The sequence below is a fragment of the Dendrobates tinctorius genome, unplaced genomic scaffold (genome assembly GCF_039654945.1).
Source record: "Dendrobates tinctorius isolate UK_male_01 unplaced genomic scaffold, ASM3965494v1 ptg000003l, whole genome shotgun sequence".
Classification (NCBI taxonomy): domain Eukaryota; kingdom Metazoa; phylum Chordata; class Amphibia; order Anura; family Dendrobatidae; genus Dendrobates; species Dendrobates tinctorius.
In genome coordinates, this window is record NW_027361671.1 from 78,739,884 (window position 1) to 78,765,360 (window position 25,477).

At 42.7% G+C, this 25,477-nt stretch overlaps 1 protein-coding gene across 2 annotated transcripts in view; it reads left to right on the forward strand.

Moving 5' to 3' along the window:
- The window catches only part of SLC12A2 (solute carrier family 12 member 2), a 128,102-nt gene that overhangs the window by 40,651 nt on the left and 61,974 nt on the right, over nucleotides 1-25,477 (forward strand). For both annotated transcript variants that reach the window (XM_073557738.1, XM_073557739.1), the window contains 3 exons: nucleotides 17,920-18,039; nucleotides 20,655-20,730; nucleotides 23,703-23,798. In XM_073557738.1, the coding sequence (XP_073413839.1) occupies nucleotides 17,920-18,039; nucleotides 20,655-20,730; nucleotides 23,703-23,798 (292 nt within the window). The remainder of the gene's footprint in view (nucleotides 1-17,919; nucleotides 18,040-20,654; nucleotides 20,731-23,702; nucleotides 23,799-25,477) is intronic.

Here is a 25,477-nt window from a genome sequence, read left to right on the forward strand (position 1 = left end):
TTTCCACATCTCCGTCTATTAGCCATATATCACATTACTGCTTTCATATTAGAAATGTCCTTGCCTCTCTTCTGTGTTCCCATTAGTGACCTCTGTATCGGCTTGGTGTCCGCCTCACCAATGACGAATAGATGTCTGCATATTGTATTTCTGCCACCATCTTTTATGCTTGTGAATGCAGTTGCATCAGAGGCAAGGAAGGACATGTATTCCAGATGAATGCAATAAATCTGACGCATGTGAATAATGGCTAATACCAACCTCTGGTAAAATGACAGACTTGTGGTTTTGTCACTGTTCTTACATGCAAACCAGTCTAGCCAGCTTGCCTAACCTTAAAAATGTTTGTGGCCACCCTCATTAGATAGGAACGTATATGCCAGACATGGTATTATCCGTGTCATTCTGAGCTGGACGTGTGTAACTTCAGGAATTGGCATCTCCCTTTTTTAAAACCATGGAATTGTTGGAAAGAGCGTTGTTAATGGTCCACATCACTCTCTCCAGGCCATGTATATTAGGAAGCCGCATTCCTGCTATTATTTGGTGTAAGATAAGAGCCGTATATTAGAATATGTGGCCTGTTACAGAATACTCTGTTTTTACTGAGTGCTGAGACATTGTGTTCATCTGCCCACAGCACTTTCCACAGATCATTGATCCGGGCTTGGTATTTCTGGACCCGGAGAAGCCTCTTCTGTTCCCATCATCAGTATATGTTATTTTCCAGCTCTCCAGTGTTCATTCTGAATCTGCGGTATATCGCTGGCTGTTTCTCACACACCTGGCTTGCTTCTTATTAAGCTTTTGATAGTTTGATCTTCTATCTACATCCACCTTCAGACTACTGCAGAGAAGGCTGCGTAGCCATATTTACAGAGAAACTCCTCAAACCCAAGGCTGCGATGAGCTGGTGGAGCTGAGGGTCTGGTCTGCAGAAGAGGTGTTCTTTTCACAGATTGTACTGGATCTGCTTGCACTGTAGCATCTTGGGGGATGTTCACATGACGTCAAAAAGTCACCTTTTTTTCCACCATATATTTGCAATGGATTTGCTTCTAGTTGTGGTTCTCAATCATCAGGGTTAAGTCTCTGCTCTTAGGAGCCACATGTTTTCACATGCATGAGATGCGGATTGTCCCAGGACGCTGAATCCCTACCAGAATCTGTGGTAGATCTGCTTTAAGGCCGCATCAGGACTGTTAGTGCATAGGCCTGTCATAAAGGGGCTCGTCTTCGCCACACTCTAGTGTTTCTCAGCAGGGCTGTGGAGTCGGTAAGCCAAACCTGCGACTCCGACTCCTCAATTTCCCTTACTCCGACTCCGACTCCCACACATATTGCTTATATTTAAGTGAAAAATTTATTATAGTACAATGTGAACCTCAGACGTTTAATCATTTTTATGATCCAATAATCAAGATATTTAGATAGAACAGAATATATATTGGTGTACTACCCGGTTTTCATTCTTTTTGGTACAGATACGATATGGATAGACAGATATGGATAAATGGATAGATAGAGCAGATTTATAATCTGCTTTTGCTATTGAAAACATTTATCTATGAGCTCAAAAACCTTTCAGGTGATGCGGTTTTTTAAAAAGATGATCAGCTTTTGCAGCTGAAAAACGTATCCTCAAAAAACACAGGAAAAACGCTGTGTGTGAATGTAGCCTTAGATCAGGAATAGAACAGCCATTTATAGGACATTTCATAACTTTCCCAAACTCCTATGAAAAAATATTCAGCACATCCTGCATTGAACTACTGTACCCAATTTATTATATATTTTAGGAGTCGGTCCATTTTATTCCGACTCCACCAAAATGAGCACCGACTCCACGACTCCGACTCCACAGCCCTGTTTCTCAGGCTGGGAGGCCGCAGCTAGTTGTTAGGCACATCTGGGGCGGCAGGTCTCGTAGAACGGATTATTTGCTAAACTGTAATTTCTTGGGCTACAGCAATCTCTGAATTAGCATGGCTTTGGCATGAGAGAAACTAGCTCCACCCTCTGTAAATGCTATGGTTTTACGTAACCGGACAGAGCAAAAATAAAAACATCCATGGTCCATAAAAACTCTTAAAATTAGATTTACTTCAGATGAACAAAAGCTCATGGTAACGTACACTGTTTAACAAAAATGAAGCTAAAATGCAGGAGCCGTGTGTGAGAAATGATGTACACTGAATCAATCAGAAGCTGATGGTACAATCTGTAGCAGCTATAGTACCACTCAGAACACTTTAATATATTTATTTTTATATAGCAGTAACATATACCGCAGCGTTTGTGTCCTACGCTGTCCTGTTTTGGGCGTGTTGTAGCGCCGGAAACGGCACCTGCGCTCAGCGCCGCCATTTTCTTGAAGACACACTGCAGTGTCTTCAAGAAAATGGCGGCGGTGAGCACGGACTGCACAGGCGCCGATTCATGTCTGGAGTGGGTGTGTTGTGGTTCCGGACTTGGCGCCTGCGCAGTCCTTGCTTTCCGCCGCCATGTTCTTGAAGACGCACTGCAGCGTTAAGACAGTGTGTCTTCAACAAAATGGCGCCGGAAAGCGCGGACTGCGCATGCGCCACAACCCGCCCTCTCCTGTCATAGCAAGATGCAAGACCCCGTGGCCACACCGAATCGGTAAGGTGTTGTGCCGGCGATCTCCTGGGGGGGGTGACGTCACTGTCTGGAGCCAGACTACGCAGGTGTCGCGCTTGCGCAGTCTATAGAGGCTTCAGACTGAGTGACGCTTAGCCCGTTATATTATAGATTGGCACTGTCCCCGATGGGGCTCACAATCTAGATTCAGTCTTTGGAGTGTGAAAGGAAACCGGAGAACCTGGAGGAAACCCACGCAAACATGGGGAGAATATACAAATGCCTTACAGATGTTGTCCTTGGTGGGATCTGAACCCAGGACCCCAGCGCTGCAAGACTGCAGTGCTAACCACTGAGCCACCGTGTGACTTTTTTTTTCAACACTAAACTTTATCAGCATGCTCAAGAGACAAATCTAGCATGCCAAAAACACTGCAAAAAATGCAAGAAAAACCAAGGAAAACCTGCTTTTTTCTGCAGATCTTTCCTGCCGAGGGATCAGGTTTAGCTCCAGAAAAACGCTGAAAAAGCTCCTAGTGTGAACTTACCCTTTAATGGGGTTTCCCCTCACGCAAATTACATTTTAATCTATAGATCTTTTAAATAATCTTCTCTACATGGGTTGTGTTAAAAATGTTCCTGTGCTGAGATTTTGTACACGACATGCTAAAACCAATGGTGTTGTTCAAAAGTACACCTCGTCTCGCAAAAAAATAAGCCCTCACATGGCCATATTGACCGGAAAATAAAAAAGTTATGGCTCTGGAAAGAAGGGGAGTGATTGGCGAAAACGTAAAACCAAAAAAGCTCCGGTCATTAAGTGGTTAATCAGTTCCACATCATTAGCCCACTGTTCTTTACTTTATTGCATTAGTTCATTGAGGTTTGCAGCTCCTGTGCCTGCAAAACGAGTCCGAATTGCCATCCCCCCCCCCCCCCCCCCCCCATGACCATTCTCGAAAGGTGGTATGAGGTATTTGGCATATCGGCACAAGTGGAGGGAATGGTGGCCTATCCTCTCCACTGTCCAAAGGACATGGTCTCGGAGGTCTTATGGATTGTTCAGGTGCAATTTTGCAAGCATTAGGGTCAGACAAAAAAAGACAAGAGATTTTCTTATTTTTAGTGTTGACTTCCACTACTTGTAGTGAGGTCTGACATCATCTTGATCTGATCAGGCCAAAGTAGAAACACATTGAGAAGCCTTGCTGCAAGAGCTCAGCCATGTTCAGCATTAGGTCATGTGCCCACGTTGCTTTTTTGAAGCAGAATATTCCTGAGCGAAAACGCACACCCTCTTCCCGGGAAAACGCATGCCTTTTATGAAGCGCTTTTGTAGGCGTTCTTGACGCTTTTGTTAAGCGTTTTACCATGCGTTTTCCCAAGCGTTTTTGCAATACAATTGTATGTATGCGGAAACTAATGAACAAGCTGCGTTTTTTTTTTCTGTTAAGTGTTTCCGCAGCGGAAAGAAACGGATTTTTAGCACAACATGTGCGAATTCAATTATGAATACATGGGATGCTCTTCTTAAGCGCCGCAGAAACGCGCGTCTAAAAGCGCTGCAGAAACGCTTAAAAAAAAAAAAAAAAATAAAAAAATAAAAAAAAAAAGCAACGTGGGCACACAGTCTTAAGTTCAGAGGACCTCATTTAGTGCCACATTCACACACAGCAGAAATCTGTGTCAGTGAATGGCAATTCCCTCCGATAGACCTGCTTACACTGCAAGCTGCCATCAGAATCAATATGGTGGCGCTCATTAGGAGTTTGACCTCTGCTCATCAGAACACATAGCTGATTTCTCGCCATGCTGACGTTCTCTCTTCAAGCTGCAGCTCAAGTAATAATGAAAATCAATTCTGCTGTGTGTCCTCACAATAATATGTTACAGGCTCAATCTTTAGTGTCTCTAGTACAGCACGAGCATTAGTCGTTAGTTTACTGTGCCGTCTGCGGAAATGCCTCTAATTACATATAGATGGACTGGAGTAATGACAGGAAATCCAACCTGTTGCAGTGCGGCTCGTGTAGGTTCCCAGCACTTAAAGACCAAGAAGAAACGGTAAGAAACTGTATAGGAAGTGATGGAAGAACAATTTGTCAGCAGGTTTTTGCTATGTTATCAGGCAGCAACATGATATAGGGGCAGAGACCTTGATTCCACACACTTACTGGTCTGTGTGTTGTAATTTCAAAATCATTTCAATAACTAAAAATCGGTTTTATCAGGATATTATCATTACAGGATTAGGTGTCTCGTGCTTCCTGGTCATCTGCTCTATGTATCCCCGCCTACCTCAGTAATTATCAGCTTTCTGCCTATGCACAGTGCACACAATCAGTGGTGTGGATGGTATTATACAGGGCTCAGTATTCTGAGTGCTGTTAGATCTGCAGCAGAGAAAACAGTGAGTGTTAAAATAACAGCAAGTAGACCAGCAAGTGATACATCGCTGTAATCAAGGTCTCTTTCCCTGCACCATGCTGCTCTCGGATTGCATAGCGAAAACCTGGTGTCTGATCCCCTTTTAAACCATATTGTGTACTGAGGCTTGTAGGAAATCTAGCAGATGTACCTCTGTACCGTCATAGGGAACTTATTAATGCCACGTGTGATGAGTTGGACACTTGGACGGATTGTCTCCATTCTTCAGCATGCAGTGGATAGTTTTATCTTCCAATTTGTTTTACAAAATTTGATAACTTGTAATCCCTTGATTCCTGAATCGATAGCCCCGGCTGTATAGGGAACCCATGTACAGATCTCTACACCCTGTAGTATTTTTGTGGGACATGAGCCCCCTCTATTTCTTTTATTGTTTATTTCTTTTCTCTGCTGTTTGATGGTATCCTTGTTTTCTCTGTTTGGTTGTGTCATTCTGCGTGAGTGAGGAACACGATCCGCCAGGTGTACAATGCTGAATGATCCTCTTTTCTCTGTGACCAGCCCTTGTGACTGGTTACATTGTATATCACAAGGGCCGTCCATCCCGTTTTATTTGTAGCGCTGGTGAATTGAGCTTTGCATTAATGCTGTGGATATTAATAGAGCATTGTTACCCAGAGGGAGATCCGATTCCTGTAAAACAATACTGTGTTTTGAAAGCTAAGTTTGCAATGTAGGGACCTGTAAAGTATCCAGCAATCCCGCATGGCACACACGGGAAGAGCGTGGGCCGCTATTTACATAATAGATCTACTACACTTTCTTCAATGTAGTCACTTTGGATATACATTTCTATATTACTCTTAAAGAGTAACTAAACTTTCTTCCCGATTCTTCTTTCTTTTGTAGCAGGTGCCTGTAGATCGGTGGGGGTCTGGGTCCCGAGACCCCCACCAATGGCACAATAGACCCCAAGAAATGTGCTGTTAAGGAGAAAGGAGCGATCACACAGTCTGGATTATAGAGATCCTACCCTAAATAATTTTCTTTTCCAGGCATCATACTGCAGGCCACTTTCCATTTATTATCCTTAGATAAAGAATATTTTCTTCTATGCTTACATAGTGGTTGCAGGTTATCTGTGCTAGCTCCTATATATGCCTATATTCATTATTCCCCATTTGCTGATTCCTCGCTGTAATATTGGTAAGAATCCCTCGTATTGTGCCCAGAGTAACGATTTACTGTAATCTGAGAGTGCAATGCGCTCCACAATATTGTACCTGTACACGAGAAAATAACAGGCTGGCTGACATCCAGTTACTGTATGGTTCCCCAGACCAATAGGAAATGGCATGTTATCGGTGTCGGGACACTACAGCTTCCGGTTGATGACTCTTGGTGAACCTGGACAGTTCCTGTGTCGTTTTAGGTCATTTATGCAGAAATATGGAAAATTCTGAAGGGTTCACAAACTTTCAAGCTCCACTGTAAATAATACTTCAGTGTTTGCTTATAAATACTCCGAGTGGGCATCTGGTGTAGCGAGAACCCTTCTGAGAGTCCGTATGGCCTACTAGGGCACATGTGCAGGGGCACCCTCTGATATACAGGAGGACTCAGGAGCTATAGTACAAATAAGATACATTACAAAGTTTCTTATCAGAGAGATATGACTTTGTTCTCCTCCAGGGGTGATCTTTCACTCTAAACTTTGTATTCAGTGGTAAAAATTATTATATTCAGTGAATGCAGATTTTCCAATGTACTGCGATAGGAGAGGACAGTTGGCACTCTTAGGGTGTGTGTACACGTTGTGGATCCGCAGCAGATTTGGCCATGCGGATCCGCAGCAGATTGTGTTGCATTGTAGAGTACCATTATATTTAATGTAAAATGAAAAACGCTGTGCACATGCTGCGGAAAAATCCGCACGGAAACAAATCCGCAGCATGTCAATCCCTTGTGCAGATCTGCAGCGTTTCTGCACCCATTGACTTGCACTGAGTCAGGCACATCCGCAGCAAAACCGCAGGTCTAAGAAAGATCTGCGGTTTTGCTGCGGATGAAACACTGCTGATCGGGAGGAGGGAAGAGTGTGGGCGGAGTATGGGCGGTGACTGTGTGCGTGTCTGTGTGTGTGTGGTCTGCAGGGATTGCCGAGGAGTCTGTATGCTGGCGCTGTGTCTGTATGAAGGCATCGTCCGACACCTACTACACTGACAGTGATTGACACATTAGCCAATGATGGGACAGTAGTAGTCCCATCATCCGGCTAATGTGTTAAATGTAAAAAAAAAAAACCCCAAAAATGTACAGAACATACAGCATATAACATACAACACATAACATAGAGTACATACTTACCAATTGCCTAATCCCCGAAGCCCTAGTCTCCTTTAATAAAAATAAAATAATAAAACAACCTATACTTACTTAAAGAGGTCCTGTAACCCTAACCCTAATTCTCACGCAGCATTGCTGTAAAGTAAGACCCTGAACTCAGGTAACCTCAGTGATTCTCTGCAGGAGCCATTGTCTCCTGTCAGTTCATCAGTGGGAGGCACTATAGAGCAGTGAGATCACTTGATGTCACTGTTCTGTAGGGGAGATCGTCGTGGGACCCTCATTATTTGGACGGCGTTGGACAGGGAGTATACGGTTGGTTTATTTTTTTTACTTTTTATTATAGGAGACCGAGGGCGTCGCTTGGATCTGAGCGTCCAGTAAAAATATGAAAACCGTGTTGTTATATTTCATTAAAATACTTTATTCTTGTGTTTTTTAACCCTTTCAAAAGATTAATAATGGATAGGTGTCTTATTGACGCCTTACAATAGCAAGGTGACCTTAACCCCTTGTTACCCCATATCCCACCGCTACACGGGAGTGGGAAGAAAGGGGCCAAGTGCCATCTTATAGACGCGCCATTTCTGGGGCGGCTGCAGGCTGGTATTTGTAGCCAGGGGGGCCAATGTCCATGGCCCCTTCCTAGGCTATGAATATCAGCCCACAGCTGTCTGCGTAGCCTTTCTGGCTATAAAATATAGGGGGACCCCACGTCGGTTTTTTTTTGTGTGGGGGGGCCTTCACCTTATTTTTATAGCCAGTAAAGGCTATGCAGACAGCTGCGGGCTGATATTCATAGCCTGGGAAGGGGCTATGGGTATTACCCCCTTCCCAGGCTACAAATATTGGCCCCTCGGCCGTCGGCTTTCCCCCTCTGGCGCAGAAAATTGCACGGGAGCCCACGCCATTTTTTTTCTTTTTCTGTCTATGCCATGGAGTGTGGGTTGGACAAATGTAAAAGAGGAGGTTGTACAGAAATGACATCACAAATCTTTTATTTGTTAAATAACATATCTTTGTTTAGCTTACAAAAAAGCATGAAAAACCGCATCAACCTGCGTTTTCTGCCAAGAAATGCGGATTCTGTGCAGAAAAATCCGCACTGGAATCCACAACGTATGCACATACCCTTAAGAATCTGAGGAGAAAGGAGCCAGAGGCAAACGCAGACAATGGGGCCTGTGCTTTTGTTACATATTTTTTCTAGCGTCTGTGCCCATGGTGCGCTTTTGTCGAGGTCTTTCTGTGCAGCTTTGTTACCTTTTTAGGATCTCCTGGTACCAGCAAAATGAATGAGAATCCTGACGTCTCATACACGATTTTAATAGATTGTGCTCAGTAACCTACAGACGCTGTCAGGTTGGTGCCGTTATACTGATTAAATTTGATACCTTGTTTGATGAAATCAGTCTTGTGGTTGTTTAATCCATATTTGTAGTTTTCAGTGTATGAGATTCTCGTGCTCTGGGGCGGCCTGTGGGGCGTCTTTGTGGTGCTCTGCTTACATATTCGTTTGTATCGCTTATAACCGGTCACTGATCCCTCAGTGACCTGCCCTCTATTTTACATAATGCATATATTATTGTGCAGTTAGAAAAAAAAATGAATGGTAACTTCAAAGTTTCTATAGATGCTACTGCTCAAGCGCCAGTGCCATTTTGCTGTACAAAAAAAAATTGGCTGCAGCAAAATAGCGGTGCTTGCGCTGTAGTATCTATCAGAACGTGATGAAGTTTAATTTTTTTTTTGCCCGTTAATATTATAGGCATAAAATGGTAATGCTAGTGCGCAGGCGCTGCTGTCGGCGCTATTTTGCGGAATGTACATTTTTTTTTTTTTTTTTTACCCCACAATATGATATGCAGTACATAAAATAGGGGGCAGTTCACTGAGGGATCAGTGACCTGTCATAACCCCATAAAGCACGAGAATCTAACTGAAAACTACAAATACAGCTTAAACAACAACCACAAGATGGATTTCACCAACCAAGGTATCCTTTTTATCAGTATAATGGCACTGACCTGACACTGTCTGTAGGTTACGGAGCACAATCCTGCTGACAGGTTTTTCCCTTTTAAGTCTGCAGTGTGAAGTGTAACTGTTATTTCAGGAGAACTTTAAGCAGAATGTGTCTATCCTTTCCCTCCTCCTTCCCCTTCTGTCTTTATAGTTCGCCATCTGTCGTCTCCTAGCCTAATTATCAGGGTTGTGGACTCTGTGTCCATTTTGGTGGAGTGGGTAAAAATTGGACTGACTTATAAAATATATAATAAATTGGGTACCGTAGTACAATGCAGGATGTGCTGTAAATTCTTTCATAAGACTGTGGGAAAGTTCTGAAATGTCCTATAAATGTCTGCTCTGTTCCTGATCTAAGGATCTAGTCTTGTAGTTGAGCTGAATCTGTGCTGCATGTTATATACATGCTCAGTAGTGAGGCAGGGCTGTGGGGTTGGGGAAATTGAGGAGACGACTCCAAGCCCAGCTAATAATGGGAAAATATGTATTCACTGAAGATTAATATTGCCCTTATAGGGGTGGTCTGGAGCGAACGTTGATTCTAATTCTAGATGTCTATTTAATGTAATTACTTTTCTAACCAATTAAAAAGTCCTTCTCATTCCCCATCTAATCTCTCTCAAACTGCTTTATTTATTTTTTAAGCTAGTTCCTATTTGATGACATTTCGTTTGAGAATCCCCAGTGCATGCTGGGAATCTGAAATGAGTTGTCATGTCCATTTCCGAGTCTGGGCTAGTACCTGCTGTGCTGACACGCGTAAGTTGTCCTTTCCGACTTATCAGTACGAACTTCCTTTTCACTGTGTGATATTACTTACAATGCACAGTGATGGTGCGCTCCCTCCTCTGCTCAATTTAGTAGTGACAAGTCGGCGAGAGAGAGCACTGTTGAACACAGATACATCTCCGTTTCTGTAGTTAATATAGTCTAATATAGTGTTTAATGGGAATTTGTCATGTCCAATTAATGCTATTAACCTGCCGATATAAAGCCCTTGTCACACACAGCGATCTTGCTAGCGAGATCGCTGCTGAGTCACAAATTTTGTGACGCAACAGCGATCTCACCAGCGAGATCGCTGTGACACTTATAAGCGACCGTGCCCCCAGCCGGTTATCGCTGATCGTCCTGGAATGGCCAGGACATTTTTTTGATCGCTGGTCTCCCGCTGGCCAGCACACATCGCTGCGTGTGGCAGGCGGGAGAACAGTGATCAGTGAGCTGGAGCTGGTAACCAAGGTAAACATCGGGTTTCTAAGCGCCGTGCGGCGCTTAGAAACCCGATGTGTACCATAGTTACCAGCGCGCTGGTGCTGGGAGCTGGTAACCAAGGTACACATCGGGTTTCTAAGTGCCGTGCGCCGTTTAGAAACCTGATATGTACCTTGGTTACCAGCTCCCTGCACCAGCGCGCTGGTAACTAAGGTACACAGTGGGTAACTAAGCGAATTGCGTCGCTTGTTACCCGCGTGTCGCTATCCTGATCTCTGGTGAAGCTGCCTGTATGGCAGCTCACCAGCGATCATGTAGCGACACACCAGCGATCCTGACAAGTTCACATCATTGTCGGGATCGCTGGTGAGTCGCTATGTGTGACGATGAAGGTGCTCAGCCGCAGTACTGGAAGTGCAGCACTTGGGAGAGAATTAACTTCTCCTGGGAGCCGACAGCTTTCAGTCATGCAGACAATGACTGAAGTCACTGCTCCAAGCACTGAGAGTGTCAGCTGTAAGCACGCCCTGGCACTGACAGGGCAGTGTCCTGATGCACTCCTGAGCTGGCTGTCAGTCAGTGCCAGGGTGTGATCATACTCTCCTGGGTGCAGCGCTTTCAGTACTGCGACCTCACACCTTCATAGTGCTATTGGCATGCAGAGTATCCCTATATCTGCAGGTTAATCGCATTATCAGACATGACCGTTTCACTTTGAGATACCTGTCACACCCAGAAATGCTGTTTACCTGCAGATATATTGGTAATCTTCAAGTAAATGGCACTTACATCATGCCTGGCAGTGGTTACAGAGAGACTATGAAGTTTTATTCTCCCTGTAGCTGCTTTCTTCCAGTCATGGGGCGGTGCACAGAGTCACTGTATAGTGCGTGTGCTGTGATCACTCCCCCCTGCATCCTGTGTGCGCACAGTGTGTGTCCATAGCAGGCTGTCAGTCAGTCGCTGTGCGGGGGAGAATCATCGCCACTGGCTGATGACTGGCAGCTCGGCTGCAGGAAGAATGAAACTTTTTTTTTTTCCCCCCTGTCTGTAGTTGCTGCTCCAGTCAAAAAGGCATTATTTAAAGTGGATATGTATTTGAATATTTTTTTCATGTTATGTATTTGGAGCTAAAAATCTTTTTTTTATTTCTCGTTTCATTAAAGATATTTATTGCCTTGTTTAGCTCTTGCAGGCACTTTGTTTCCCTGCACTTTCTATGCGTATTTTACATTCTATTCTGTGGTCTGTAGTAATAAATCAGTTGCAAGGAGCTAAAAAAAAAAAAAAAGAGTTTCAAACTCTCCCATTGGACTGCCATAACAAATTCAATTCGCTGATGAATTCTCAGTCGGCGTGTTCTGATGTCGGCTATAGGAGGCAAGCAATGCAAAACTTTTAAAGAAACCCAAATACAAAAATGGTTTTTAGCCAAAAAAAACATGCATTGCAGTAATTAAAAAATACCCCAAAAATTGGCAAACCCCTTTTCAGATTAACCCAATGTTTCTAGAGGTGACAGATTCCCTTTAACTTGCCCTGATAGAATTAACAAAACATTAGTTCATATAATGCTTGTAGCCACAATATCTGGACCGTTCATGGTGTGAAGGAATTGGGCTTGGATCACTATAGGGTCTCATCAAATCCCCAGCACACCTCTGAAGCGCACTGCTACTCCAGATACATGTCTTGAGGCCGCGGGCTGACCCTGCAGGACACATTCTGACGGGCTGAAATCTTTTTGCGGGTTCGTGTGCCTAGTCATATATCCTTTGTCTCCATCACTTATTGGGAGAGGTTTCTTTTCCTGCAGGTTAATATGGCTGTGCTGAATTTAGAGGGCTGTACATTTTGGATACGAGTCCTTGCACCAGCAAGTACTCCACGAGTTGCTCCGTTAGTCAGGAGATGCCTGTTTGCTGCTTTATTTGTTTGTTTTTGTAGACTAATTTTCTCCCCACAAACATGGGTGGGATGTATGTGACTGGTTCCTGAGAATGTTCTGGTCTGGCTGTGATAATTATACAATGGTTTACATTGAGATTTCGGATACAAATTGGATGGTTATTATTCCTTCCTGTTGCAAACAGCTGTTTTTCTCATAGTCAATTTGCAGGCAAAGTAAATAAATCTGGTTTTGCTGGAGGATATGTAGAGCAGTTCATTTCAGTTTTACATCCGTTTCCTTTATACTGCATCATCACAAGTGGATAGCCGATATTCTGCGCAGTCTCCATTATTCTGCATGTGAATAGTGGATGCTCTGCTTCCTACAGGCTTCTGCTCATCACTGATCATGCGCACACAACAATCGCTCTTCGCGCCGTCCCATATATGAATCCCAGCTCTTCGAGATGCTGACTACTGGATTGAAAAATCACTTTCTTTCATGTACATATGTATTTGTTTTCCTCCTGGCACAATCTGCTGTATCCTGTTAATGGTCCTTTCAGGCTGAAGAAACCAACCACAGAATTCCACGCCGGAAGTTCTGCTAAATATCTGCCACCCACCCTGTGCTCTCGGGTACCCTCAAGCATATTAAAGACTTAGTCCAAGATTTTTATTAATAGCCCATCCTTATTGGTATTTGTGAACACGAGCCATAAACCATATGTTTTCATGGGAACTAATATGATCACTCTGTCCCCGGTCTGCAATTTAAAATTTTTATTTTTTCCACAATCCTATTTTACAAAACTTCAGAAAAAATGCCTCAGTTCTACAATTACAGCAAAAACGCATCGTGTGTACTCAGCCTAATCCTCTCTCCCGCATTCTGACATTACGCTGAGTGAGACTGACGTAGTAAGGCCACGGTCGCATTCTCTGTATTTGGGCTGTGTTTTAAGCCAAAATCAGCAGTTAAACAGAGGAAAAGAAATAGAAACATGTCAGTTCTTCTTAAAGTTGCCTAATTCCTGAAATCCAGAGCGTGTTACACCAGTAGTTTAGCACATTCTTAATAATACAAGCAGCATTGCTCACTATTCACTGATTTCACAAAGGCCGTAATAATGCCGGAGTTAGATTGGGATGTTTGGCCAGAATTTAGGTCAAGTTCCTTGTTAATCAGATTATTTCAGGTCAAGCTTTCCGTGATATGTTGTACCTCCAACTTTTAATTCTTATTGCATAATGAAGTCTATAAATACATTTTACTATTCTCCTATTTGCCCTTAAGGAGGGTTAGCTGTAGACCATTAAAGGGATTGTCCCACAAGCAATCATTGCCAATTCACAGAGTGGATGATAAATGTGTGATTGACTGAGGGCCTGACTGCTGAAATTGCCTCTGGTGCTGAGATCAAGGGCCCAAAGTTGTGTGTGTGTGTGACTGAAGCTTTTGTGAAGAAGTGCTGCCTCTGCTCCATTAATTGTCTATAATTCCTATAGACACAGGACTTTGGGGCCACAGTTCTCGTGATCTATGGTTATTCCATCAGTGAGACTCAGTGAAATGTAGATGGGACGAAACCTTTAAGAAGAGCTGAATTATCTTTGTGTTCCCTTTGAATTCAGAGCCTCCTAAAATGAGCACATGCTGACCGTCCCTAATATTAATACTAATTTCCATCAGCTCTGCTGCGTTTGTGCCCTATTCTCTTCTGATACTCGCCTGACCAGTTTGGGGAGTTCATGGTAGTGGAAAGGTAATGGCTGCTGTCAGTAGTCTTGGCCAGAAAATGCTTTGCAGTTAGGGAGCTGACAATATAAATAACTAGTATAGTTCCCGGACCTGTGATGGTATCGTGATGAACTGAGTCATCACATCCTACACAGTGAATGAAATCATTCTGAAGAATGAATGATGGGAGAGGCTAGCAAAGCCGAGGGATGGGAAGAGCTGTTTATATGGTTCATCTGTTGCCATTTTAGCTATATAAGCCATAGGGGAAATACTTTTTGGGCATGTGCACATGTCTTTTGCAGGTTGGTACTTGCTGTGCGTATGATCAGTCTTTTAACACCTTCAGGTTTCTGAAGATGTAAAGGTTAAAAGAAGTGACCCAACCGTTCTTCAGGCGTCTTCCACTTGGAAAACCGCACTAGCTTCTTCAATACAAGTGTAAAAAAAGAAAGGACCAGAGGCAGGAGACTTTGTAAAACATGACAGAAAATAATAAGACCCTTCAGGACAAAACATGCTGGTGTGTGCCAAAACCTCTTCCTCGTGCACAACTTTTAGACTTCACATGTGTAGAAAATGGCTTGGTATGCACATTTCTCGAAGCCTTCATAGTGGGACATAGTGCACCAGTGTAAAGAGGCTGTACCCTCTATTAAGTTAGCTGATTTTTTTTTTCTGCTGTCCTCAGACCAAATAGACAAATCTTTGCCAGCTATGAGCTGCTATAGATTTGTGTTTTTACATTTTTGCGAATTTCTGGAGTAAAATAGTTAATTTGCTTTGCTAGATAAGCCCCCCCCCCACATTTACATGTGCCATGTGTTTCACCTCATTTCAGTTGTTACCTGCCCCAGAATATTGCTGCACCTGTTATACAGTATGGACCCCCGCTAGTAGAAGTGGTAGCAGATTTGTAAACTGCAGGGTGACATTTGCAATTTCCACAGGACCAATTTTAAAAGTTTTACTACAAAAGGTAGCATTTTGCACAGTAGTCGTAGGCTTAAATAGTCAGCAGTCAAGTAGCCAATCTGCTTAAAAATTTCGAATGGACTCTTGAGGCGGTTATCCAACCAAAATATTTTTTGATTTCCTCAATGTAATAGAGTGTTCACCCCCAGCAGTCCGGTGCGGAGCCACCAATGTGCTGCCGGTCTGGGTTTACAAGCGTCTGTCACATGGTCACATCAATAGTAATCATGTGCTGCCAGCAGTAGCGGTCACGCATGTAAGCAAAGACCGGCAGCACGCTGAAGGCTCCGCATTGGACAGCTGTCGCTCTGGTTTTCTTTTTACATTGGCACTGTTGAATAACTTATTTACAGAGAAGGAAATAAATGTTTCTTTTTTTTGTATGAAGATCATTGAAAGACTGTAATTTAGTAAGCAGATTCCGAGTTCTCTCCCTGCTGTGTCATTTTCATAAAGGAGAACTTTAATCTGCGTTTTTTTTTTGTTACAGTACCAGTCGTTTTCCGTAGCATTGTTCATAAAAAGTAGACCAGATGATCTTCATGGTTAATACATGGAGTGAGAGAGCCCTGTGGTTATATAGGGCTACACGTGTGTACTGTAGCTGTATTTGGCTTGTTAATTGTCCAGACAAGTATTACCACTCTTGTATCTCATCGTTATTTTCTCAGGTTTTATATATAATTGCGGCATCTGTCAGTGGCTAAGGAAACTGCCACATGCCGTCTCTCTTTTGACCTTGTAGAAGTAACTTGGCTAGTTCACGTTCATTTCATATTTACTATCCTAGTCTTTATGTATGTGTGTTTTATGTGGCAATGCCATCATTACATGCATGTAAAGCTATTTACGAGTCAGGCAAAACATTCACAGGACTCTCTCTTGAAGTAGTCCTCTGAACCTCCTCCTACCAGCCTGTATCCCTGATGCCTCTTCTGATTTAGTAGAACAGGTTAAATGTCATACTTGTGTCACTGGGGGGATTTTGTGGGGCTCTGGTCAGCAGCCATGGACTCCTTGGCCACTGTACCAGGGTCCTGCAAATCTTTTTGCTCAACTGTATTTACTCTATTATAACTCTTTGTTACAGCTTCCAACCAAACTCTGCGTAGCCTTTTGCTGTAGTTGTCACACCACTGCTGCTGCCTCTGGTTATTGCTAACCTGTAGGCGGCAGATAGAAGGGAGTGATGGGATGCAGGAGCATTACAGATTTTTTACTCTCTGCAACTATGGGGACATGTACAGTAGTGTTCAATATAATAGCAGTCCAATATAACCAGATTAATCACTGTTTTTGGTATAAATGATATTACCACATGCCAATTTACCTGTTGGTGCAGTAGATTCTAAGAAAACCAACAGACTCCGCATTCATGATCTGCATTAGAGTTGAGCGAATTTGTTCAGCTCCCTCCTGCATGTTTGTTGGGCTCTCCATGTATGTGACTGTCACACAGCCGCAACACATGCAGCTGTGGATCCGGACATCTGATTATTGGGAGCGCTCCAGGTATCCGGTTTCCCTCTGCAGCTTATTCGGGAAGTGTTATAGAAAGCCAAACCAGAGAGATGTGGCAGAAAACAGGAGACTACCGTTTGACTGAATGGAAGAATAGCCAGAATGGCAAAGGCTCAGCCACTGATTAGCTCCAGGATGCTCAAGGACAGTCTCGAGATACCTGTGAGGACTGTGACAGAAGATGCCTGTGTGAAGCTAATCTCTTAGCAAGAAGTCCCACTGACTAAAGAGAAATGGATAAGCATTACACTCTGAAGCCAGTGAAGCATGGTGGCGCAAGCATCATGATATGGGCATGTTTCTCTTACTATGGTGCCGGACCTCTTTACCACATACCATGGACAGTTGGTATATATTAAAATACTTGAAGAGGTTATGTTGCCTTACCCTGAAGAGCCCTTGAAATGGTTGTTTCAACATGACAATGACCATAAACACACCAGTAAATGAGCAAAATCTTTGTTCCAGTCCAATAAAATTGAGCTAATGGAATGGCAACCCAATCCCTGGACCTTAATCCGAGAGAACACTTGTGGGGTGACTGAGGCAAAGCCAACAAATGCCAAAAATTGTGGGATGTAGTCCGTGAATCCTGGGCTGGAATAACAGGTGCTAGATGTGAAGCAGGTCTAAAATGCTATGGGTATACAGCTAAATATTAGGTTAGTGATTCACAGGAATGCTAAATCCACAAAAAAGTAGATATTGTGAGTTTGTAAAGACAAATGCAGACGCTGCTATTTTTTAGAACAGCCCAATGTTCATTTTTCGTTTTCTGTAAAATAGTTGCCATTCTATACATTTCTCTTCATGTTTTGACTTAGAAAAACAGCATGCAATGTTCCCAATGCTGGAAATAAAAACTAGTAGTATAAAGATTGTGTGATTAGCTCATGTTGATGAACGCGCTGCTATTATTTTGAACACTACTGTAGGTTTGAATAATAACTGTATAACGAATAGATAAACCTATAGCTACCCCCCTCCACCACACTTTGTTGCCTGCGTATTTTACCTGTTATACAACTTCATATCATTTGAACCCTGGAAGGACGAGTGCCTGGTTAGACCTTTTACTTAATGTAAAATCCTCTGCTGCTTATATTAATTTTGCTTTGCAAAAATGTTCAAATGATCTACATTTACCTTATTGTTCACATTCAGGAAAGAGTGCAACGTATTTCACTAATATTCCTGTGTCCTGTTGGGTTTTTCAGGAACCGTTTGAAGATGGTTTTGCCAATGGAGATGATGGAACACCGACAGGAGATGCTGTCACCAATCATGTTGCCGATGGAAAAGGAGTAGTAAAATTTGGCTGGATTAAAGGAGTATTGGTGAGTAGGTTTTCGTTAAGTAATTTAACCACAGCTAGCCAAGTTCTGAAGCGTTACCAATGAGTCCCGTCACAGTGACTGATAATTGTATCAGTTCTTTTACTAGGAACCAAATAAAATCTTTGTAGATATTCACTTGTTTCCCAAAATCCCTCCACACTTCATATCTAGTCCTTTCCGGTCAGCCTTATAGAGAGCTCTCGGGTCTTTGCAAACCCCTACCGATGCATGTGGAACACTTGTTTCACAATAGTGAAAAGGTTACCGAGCATTTTAGCATTTAAAGATAAACACGATATAATGTCAGTGACATGCCCACAGTTTTGATCAGTGGAGTCCGGGTGCTGAAACCCCTTAGTAATTAAAACCGCAGAAGTTACGAATGTTCTGACCCGGTACAAGTTTTTTTACCGTATTTGTTCATGTAGAGCAAATTATCGTTACCAAGATTTAGGTGAAAACCTTTCATGAAATAAATGTCCCAGACTTTGCGGACCCAAGCCAATGGCCTCCTAGTGTTCCCACGAGAGTTTTGTTGTCTCCCTGTCTGTAGTGGCGTGGAGAGCCCTAAAGAAGACCCCAAACCTGTTCATTGTTTGTGCATTAGACACACGCTGTACATGTGCTGAGGCCACGCTGTGGGGATTAATGGGAAAAGGGGTTAAACCTCATTTTCGGCTGCTGTAATTGAGCTACCACTTAGGACGGTCTCTAATTTTAGATGTGATCTAACTAATCTTGCAGTTTATAAAATGTAATGCAGCTGTTTCCCAGTTGCTATGACAGGAAATCTTCCCGTGTCATCACTGCTCGGGGGAACAAAAGAGTAAAGGGGAGAGGGGCCGGTCATGAGACAAGCGTCTTCTGCAGCAAGGGACGCTGGGTAAAGGAAGGCACGAAATACATTGCACTTCCTCTACTAGGGGAGAACTGAAGACAGAGAGAGGTCCCGATGTTGCACCTTTCCAGAGCAGCCCAATCATTCAGGATTGTCCTAATCTGGCAGATATTAGGGGTCGCAGATGTCAGATTATAAGAATTGTACAGTATACAGTATCTACCCACATTGCTTTATAGGAAGCCATATTACAGCTAGATACGCCATACTTTTAGTAGTTTGTATGTCTGAATTTTCTGTGTTCATAGTGTTACAATATCTATATTAAACTATTGTGTTTTTTTTTTTTTTTTTTTTTTTTTTTTTTTAGCTCTAATGATACCGTGGGCAGCGTGAATCAGACACTGGCTGCATTATTTAGGAGCTAATTCAGATGAGCATGTATTTGCTCCATGTGCAACATGGAGAGCACACGCCTGCATTATAGCCAGTGCACATGGCAGATCATTGCATCATGAATAGTGATGAGCGAACGTGCTCGGATAATGTGTTATGGTCGGGTGTTACCTGAGTATCTTGGGCGCGCTTGAATAATATGTTTGAGTCCCTGTGGCTGCATGACTTGTGGCTGTTTGACCCCTGCAACACGTGCGGTGATTCCCTAACAAACGGGCAATCCCCGCATGTGTTGCTGCTGTCTTAACAGCCATGAATCATGCAGCCACAGGGACTCGAACATCACTCCGTTATCCATGATCCGTTCGCTCATCACTAATCATGAACTAATTTGGTCAGTTTTACACACTGGTATAATGCATGCAGTTAAAGCAGCTCCTGCACCTGTGAGCAGTATGGAAGAGCATAGAGCCAGCCACAGCTGCCCGATCTTCATCATGCCCATCTGAACCCGGCTTTTTTTTAAATGCTTCAGAGAAAACATATTTTGAAAGTCTGCTGGGTGGTCTGCGTTTTTTGGATGACTTGTCCTAGGCAGGTCTGCACCGCCTCTCCCTGCCCTGCTTCCCTTGATTGACAGTTCTGTCTCTATAGATGTTACATGGAGAGATCTGTCAGACAAGGGGGAGCAGTACGTTCGAGACCTGTCTGACAAGGGGAGCAAGGTGGGGATATTAGCCTCTTGGACTAGTCATGCTACTCAAGGAGTCCCTGGTTGGCTTTTCAAAGTATGCGTTCTCTGAAATGTTGCCTTTTCAGAATTGAACATGTACTGCTCCAATCACACATCCAGGCTCTGATTCATGTGGGGCATGGTTTGGGCTGCAGGCGTCTCAGGGTTGCCAACCTGGCTCTTTTTTTTTTTTTTTTTTTATTTCTCGATTGCTTCTCAAAAAATCACTGACGGAAAGTATTTGTTATGGACACATTGTAAAACCATAATAAGTCATTCTGACTATAAGTGATCCTTGTCTACAGCCCATAATTCTGATATGAAGACATCAGCTGCATTCACCTAAAAAATATTATTATAGGCAATTTAACCTATATAAGTTCGTTAAAAAAAAAAAAATCAGGGACGCCCTATGTGTGGTTTTTTTTTTTTTTTTTTTTTGAGAGGCAAAGATCCCTATTTTTATGGACTATCCTGAAATTTCTGCATGGTTGGCAACCCTGGTCTCCTATCAGGTTCCCATTAAACCCAATTTCCAGTTTTAGATCATGATCTAAGTTCACAGAAAACTAGATCATATGATAGAAGATAATCTTGGAATTAGTTAGGGTTATAAGGTAAATTCATTTTACTTTTCCTGTAACCTAGGTACGATGCATGCTGAATATATGGGGGGTGATGCTGTTCATTCGGTTGTCGTGGATCGTCGGCCATGCTGGAATCGGTATGTTCTGATTTTGTTTATTATAATAAGAAAGATCTAAAAGTGCGGCTCCGCTAGAGAGCGTATGATCTGCTGTAGTGGAGCAGAAGAGTTCTGACATATCCTCTGCCTGTGAAATGCCAGAGAGATGTAAAAGTAATTTTCACGTAAGTGTCAGAGGCAGCTTTTGATGTTTCCCTCTCCGCGCTCACACGCAGACTCATCTTTGCAATATTACAGATACTTACTGCACACACTGAAAACTATATTTTCTTGTTTTAGGCTTGAAGTAGACAGATTTCATAATATGTCTAAATGTGTCTTGTTTGCCAAGCGTGAAAAAAAGCTGCCCTCCCACCTTTTTCATGGTAATCTGATTTGTGTAGTGGAATAATCATCCACTAGGCATATAGCATGGTTGATATTAGGAGCCACTTGGAGAATCTTGGCAGCCAATTTTTATTTTTATAGTAGCTCAACATTAAATACTTTAATCGAAAACACTGTTTTAGGCTATGTGCCCACGTTAGCAGTTTTAAACGCTCAGGAAACTGATCCCCTACCCAGAAAACATGCGTCTTTTTTCCACGCGTTTCTTGCACAAAAGATGTTCGTTTTTGACGCGCGTTTTCTGGGAACATTAGGGAAGGCTTAGGCTGTGTGCTCACGTTGCATTTTTGTAAGCGTTTCCGCAGTGTATGTGCCGGATCAGACGCTGCAGAAACGCTTAAAAGAAGCTTCACATTAAATTGCATGCGTTTTTGGCTTTTTGTGCCAATGCATGCGTTTTTAAACGCTCGGGAATCGCTTAGCAGCTAAAAACACCGCATGCTCATTAATTTCTGCATTGCTGAGCGTTTTTAGCCTTCTCCAATGTTCCCAGAAAACGTGCGGAAAAATCGCTTCAAAATTGCGCGGAAATAAAACGCACGTTTTCTGGGAAGGGGATCCGTTTCCTGAGCGTTTAAAAAACGCTAACGTGGGCACATAGACTGAAAACGCTCAGCAATGCGGAAATTGAGCATGCTGCGTTTTTAGCTGCTAAGCGATTCCTGAGCGTTTGAAAACGCATGCATTGGCACAAAAATCCAAAAACGCATGCAATTTAATGTGAAGCTTCTTTTAAGCGTTTCTGCAGCGTCTGAGCCGGCACAAACGCTGCGGAAATGCTTAAAAAAACGCAACGTGGGCACACAGCCTAAAGGTTTTGTCCTCTGCTTGACATCCCATTATTAATGAGCCCAGTTAAGTGAAAAATATAAAAATACTCCACTCCCAGACCAGTTGCTGATTGGTTGCGAAACTGGCCTGAAGACCCTGCAGAATTTTTACACGGGATGCTGCACAGAGTGTAGAGGAGCTGTGCCATAACGTCCTCGAGCACCTGTTTACCATCAATTTTGTCAACAGGAGGGTATTTTCTTTTCTTTCCTTTTTTTTTTTTTTTTTTTCCTTGCTGGGTTGCCTAGTAGAGGACAACCCCCTTAATCATATGGCACCGACACCGTTATGGTAAGACATCTATTAATGTAATTCTTAGAGCTGCACTTTTCAAACACTGATATCGTGCATGGGTCATAAGTATATCCAATATACACATAATTATAATTTTCAGCTATTCTGGTTTTTCACCATGCTGTCCCCGAGACCTCTGTTACTCTTTCATGGCTGTAGTGGATGCTTGACCTACACTCCATTAATTGTTTATGGGACTCCCAGAAATCTAGAGGAGCACTATACATATCTGGGAGTCCCATAGACCATGAATGGCGTAGAGCGGGAGCTTTCGCACAGTGGTAGGACCACGATCAATAAGTTATCTCCCACTGTATGGATTGAGCATTTCCTGTTACTCTGGGAATAACCCTTTTAAGGCCGTAACTAATAGATGTGTGTATGTGTAAAATATATATAATATGTATATATTTTATTATAATGTGTGTATATTTATATTTGTGTTTTTATATTATGTATTTACTAGATGGAGGCCTGATGCTATTGCATCGGGAGGGCGGTAATGTCACGATGGGGGCAGGCTTTGCAGTGTTGAGAATCTCCCCCATGTGCTCACCCACCTATCCACTCTCTCTTTCCCCATTTGCTGACTTCTCCCGTCTGTGCTCTCTTTGACCTGTCTACCCCATGTGCTATCCCCCTTTTTGCTGTCTCTATCCTTCCTGTGCTGTGTTCTCCCCTCATGTGCTATCCCGTTTGTACTGTCCCCCCCCCATGGTCTGTCTCTCACCCCTGTGTCTGACCGTGTACAGAACATACCACAGCTCTGGGCAGGGGAGGAAGCAAAAGACAATACTGACATTACAGCAGGAGATCGCAGAGGATACATTTTGTGAGGTAAATATTGTTTAAAAACAGTCGGTGAGATATTTTACCTCACAAAATGAATCCTCTGTGATCTCCTGCTGTAATGCCAGTATTGTCTTTTGCTTCCTCCCCTGCCCAGGAGGTGTGTTATGCTCCGTACACGGTCAGACACAGACAGTTTTAAAAATGAACTTTCATTCATGGGAAAACCCCTTTAATGTGACCGGCTTCCTCTGCCTGTAGACACGTCACGCATCTCCCGCCGGGATCAGCCGAATGATTCACTGCGCCTGTGTGGAATTCACGCAGGCGCAGTGCGACGGTGTAACGCTGGTGGTACCGCACAATAGGTTGGTGCCAGCAGCAGTTACCTTATTGAGACACCCATCACTTGGGTGTCCCATTATGGCAGTCGGTGAACTTCCTCCGCTTGGAATTCTGGGATAATTTATATTTCAATGCAAACTCTACCTTATCATATTATTGTAGCATGACTACAGTTAATTTTGAAAATTTTAATAAAGTTATTTGAAAATGGAATTCTGGGATATGGTGACATGTGTATATTGTAGAATATATATATATATATATATATATATATATATATATATATATAAAATTTTAATTCCTGCTATTGAGCTTACTATTTAAAGTTTTCTTCCTATTCTCAGGCTTGAGTGTCGTTGTCATTGGTATGGCCACTGTGGTGACAACTATCACTGGATTGTCTACTTCGGCCATTGCTACAAACGGCTTTGTGAAAGGAGGTAAATATGTTTCGCTATGACCTTGATGTCTCCTTGTGCTGCTGTTGCTTTGTCTCCAAAGAGTAAGATTATTTTTCTTTCGGCTTGCTTACTGATCAGCAGTAATATAAGTTGTCTTTGTCAGTCTTTAACATGGTCATCTGCTATAGACATGCATGTAGGCACCGGCCTGCGGGAATGATGAGCATCTTGTGGTCCGCTCTAAGTCTGGAAATGTCATGTTGCATTTGCAAAAATCAAAACTTGTGTTCCGTCTTAGAGTTTGTCTATCTCATCGTTTTGACACTCTGTTCCTTGTAATGCTGGAGTCAAAACCACCTCATACATTATATATTTGAGCCTTAAGAATTGCTGAACGCAGCAGCATTTAAGGCTTCCTATGTTCCCAGGAGCACTTACCCTGACGACAGCGGTGTATGGAGCGAATACACTGTATTGTACATGCACCTAACAGAAATGTATTTCTTGTTAAATGCATGATTTTCTTTCTTGTTTTAATTTTGTAAACTGGCAAATTTTTTTGGACAGTTTAAACTTTGACTTAATCTGTCAATGCCGAATTTATGAAAATGGGCAGTGTGGTGTAATAAATGTGCCTCTTTTCACTGCTGGTCTACGTTTACACCAGCTATTACTTTTTCACCAATAATTTGCGCTAAAATTTGGTGTACGGTATAACATTTTCGCTAGGTCATGGCTATAAACTAACAATACCCCCAGTGCAATGTCACTGACTTTGTAAAGTGAGTTGAAAAGCTCGGCTAGTAGATATATGGTGCATAGCCATGTTTAGACTATATGTTGTGGTAATGTTTTGGGCCAGTCCTCCCTCAGACCATTTTGACCAGCCTTCAAGAGGACTTGTCCTTTTCCGTAGATTTTTGTACTTGGTGTAAAAGCCGCTGTTCTCCTGAATCTGACATTGTTTTTCTTCTGTTCCTGCTTTTCCCTATTCTGAGATACGGCCCCTTGTTTTTGATCTACATCTAGTATTTCTATCTAAATGTGTGTGGTCTTCAACTTTTCTGAGGACCACGTCTACGGTAATTGGAAAACAGACTATTTATGTACAGAGAAAAGGGGGACATGTCTCGGGAACAGAGAGGCGCAGGAATAAAAACTACCCAATGCTGTATTGAGCCATTGTACTGTATTTATCCCTGATCCTGTAGCTGGGGAAATAATGTCCTTTAATACGTCCTGGTAAGTGTGACATAACCACCTTGTGGATGGATATCAGGTGCCGGACTTCAGTCTGTTTCCAGCTATTGGAATTGGTACCAGAATAAAAGCCTTTGAAGCCCTTTATTTTCTAGTGAGTAGTTATGGCTGGTGTGAATCTTGGCTCCCATGTGTTCAGAAGAGGAGCGTGACTGCCGACATCCCTACAGAGTGTAGTGTCACTTGCTAATGAGGACAGCGTACGCTTTTTTTTTTTTTTCCTTTTTTTTTTTTAGATTGTACTGGTGTTTTTTTTGCCTCTTCCTTCTCATTACTTTTTCGCTATCCCCTGAGCACCAATAAGTTTCTTTCTTTGTGACTTCTGTAAAATGATTTTGAGCAACAGAGTTTCTTCTGTATTTGGCCTCTCCCCGCCTAGATGTATTTCTTGTGAAAATTGATTGTAAGATTCCAGTTATATATTTAATAGAAAAGTGGATTGAGATGCTTGTGTAACT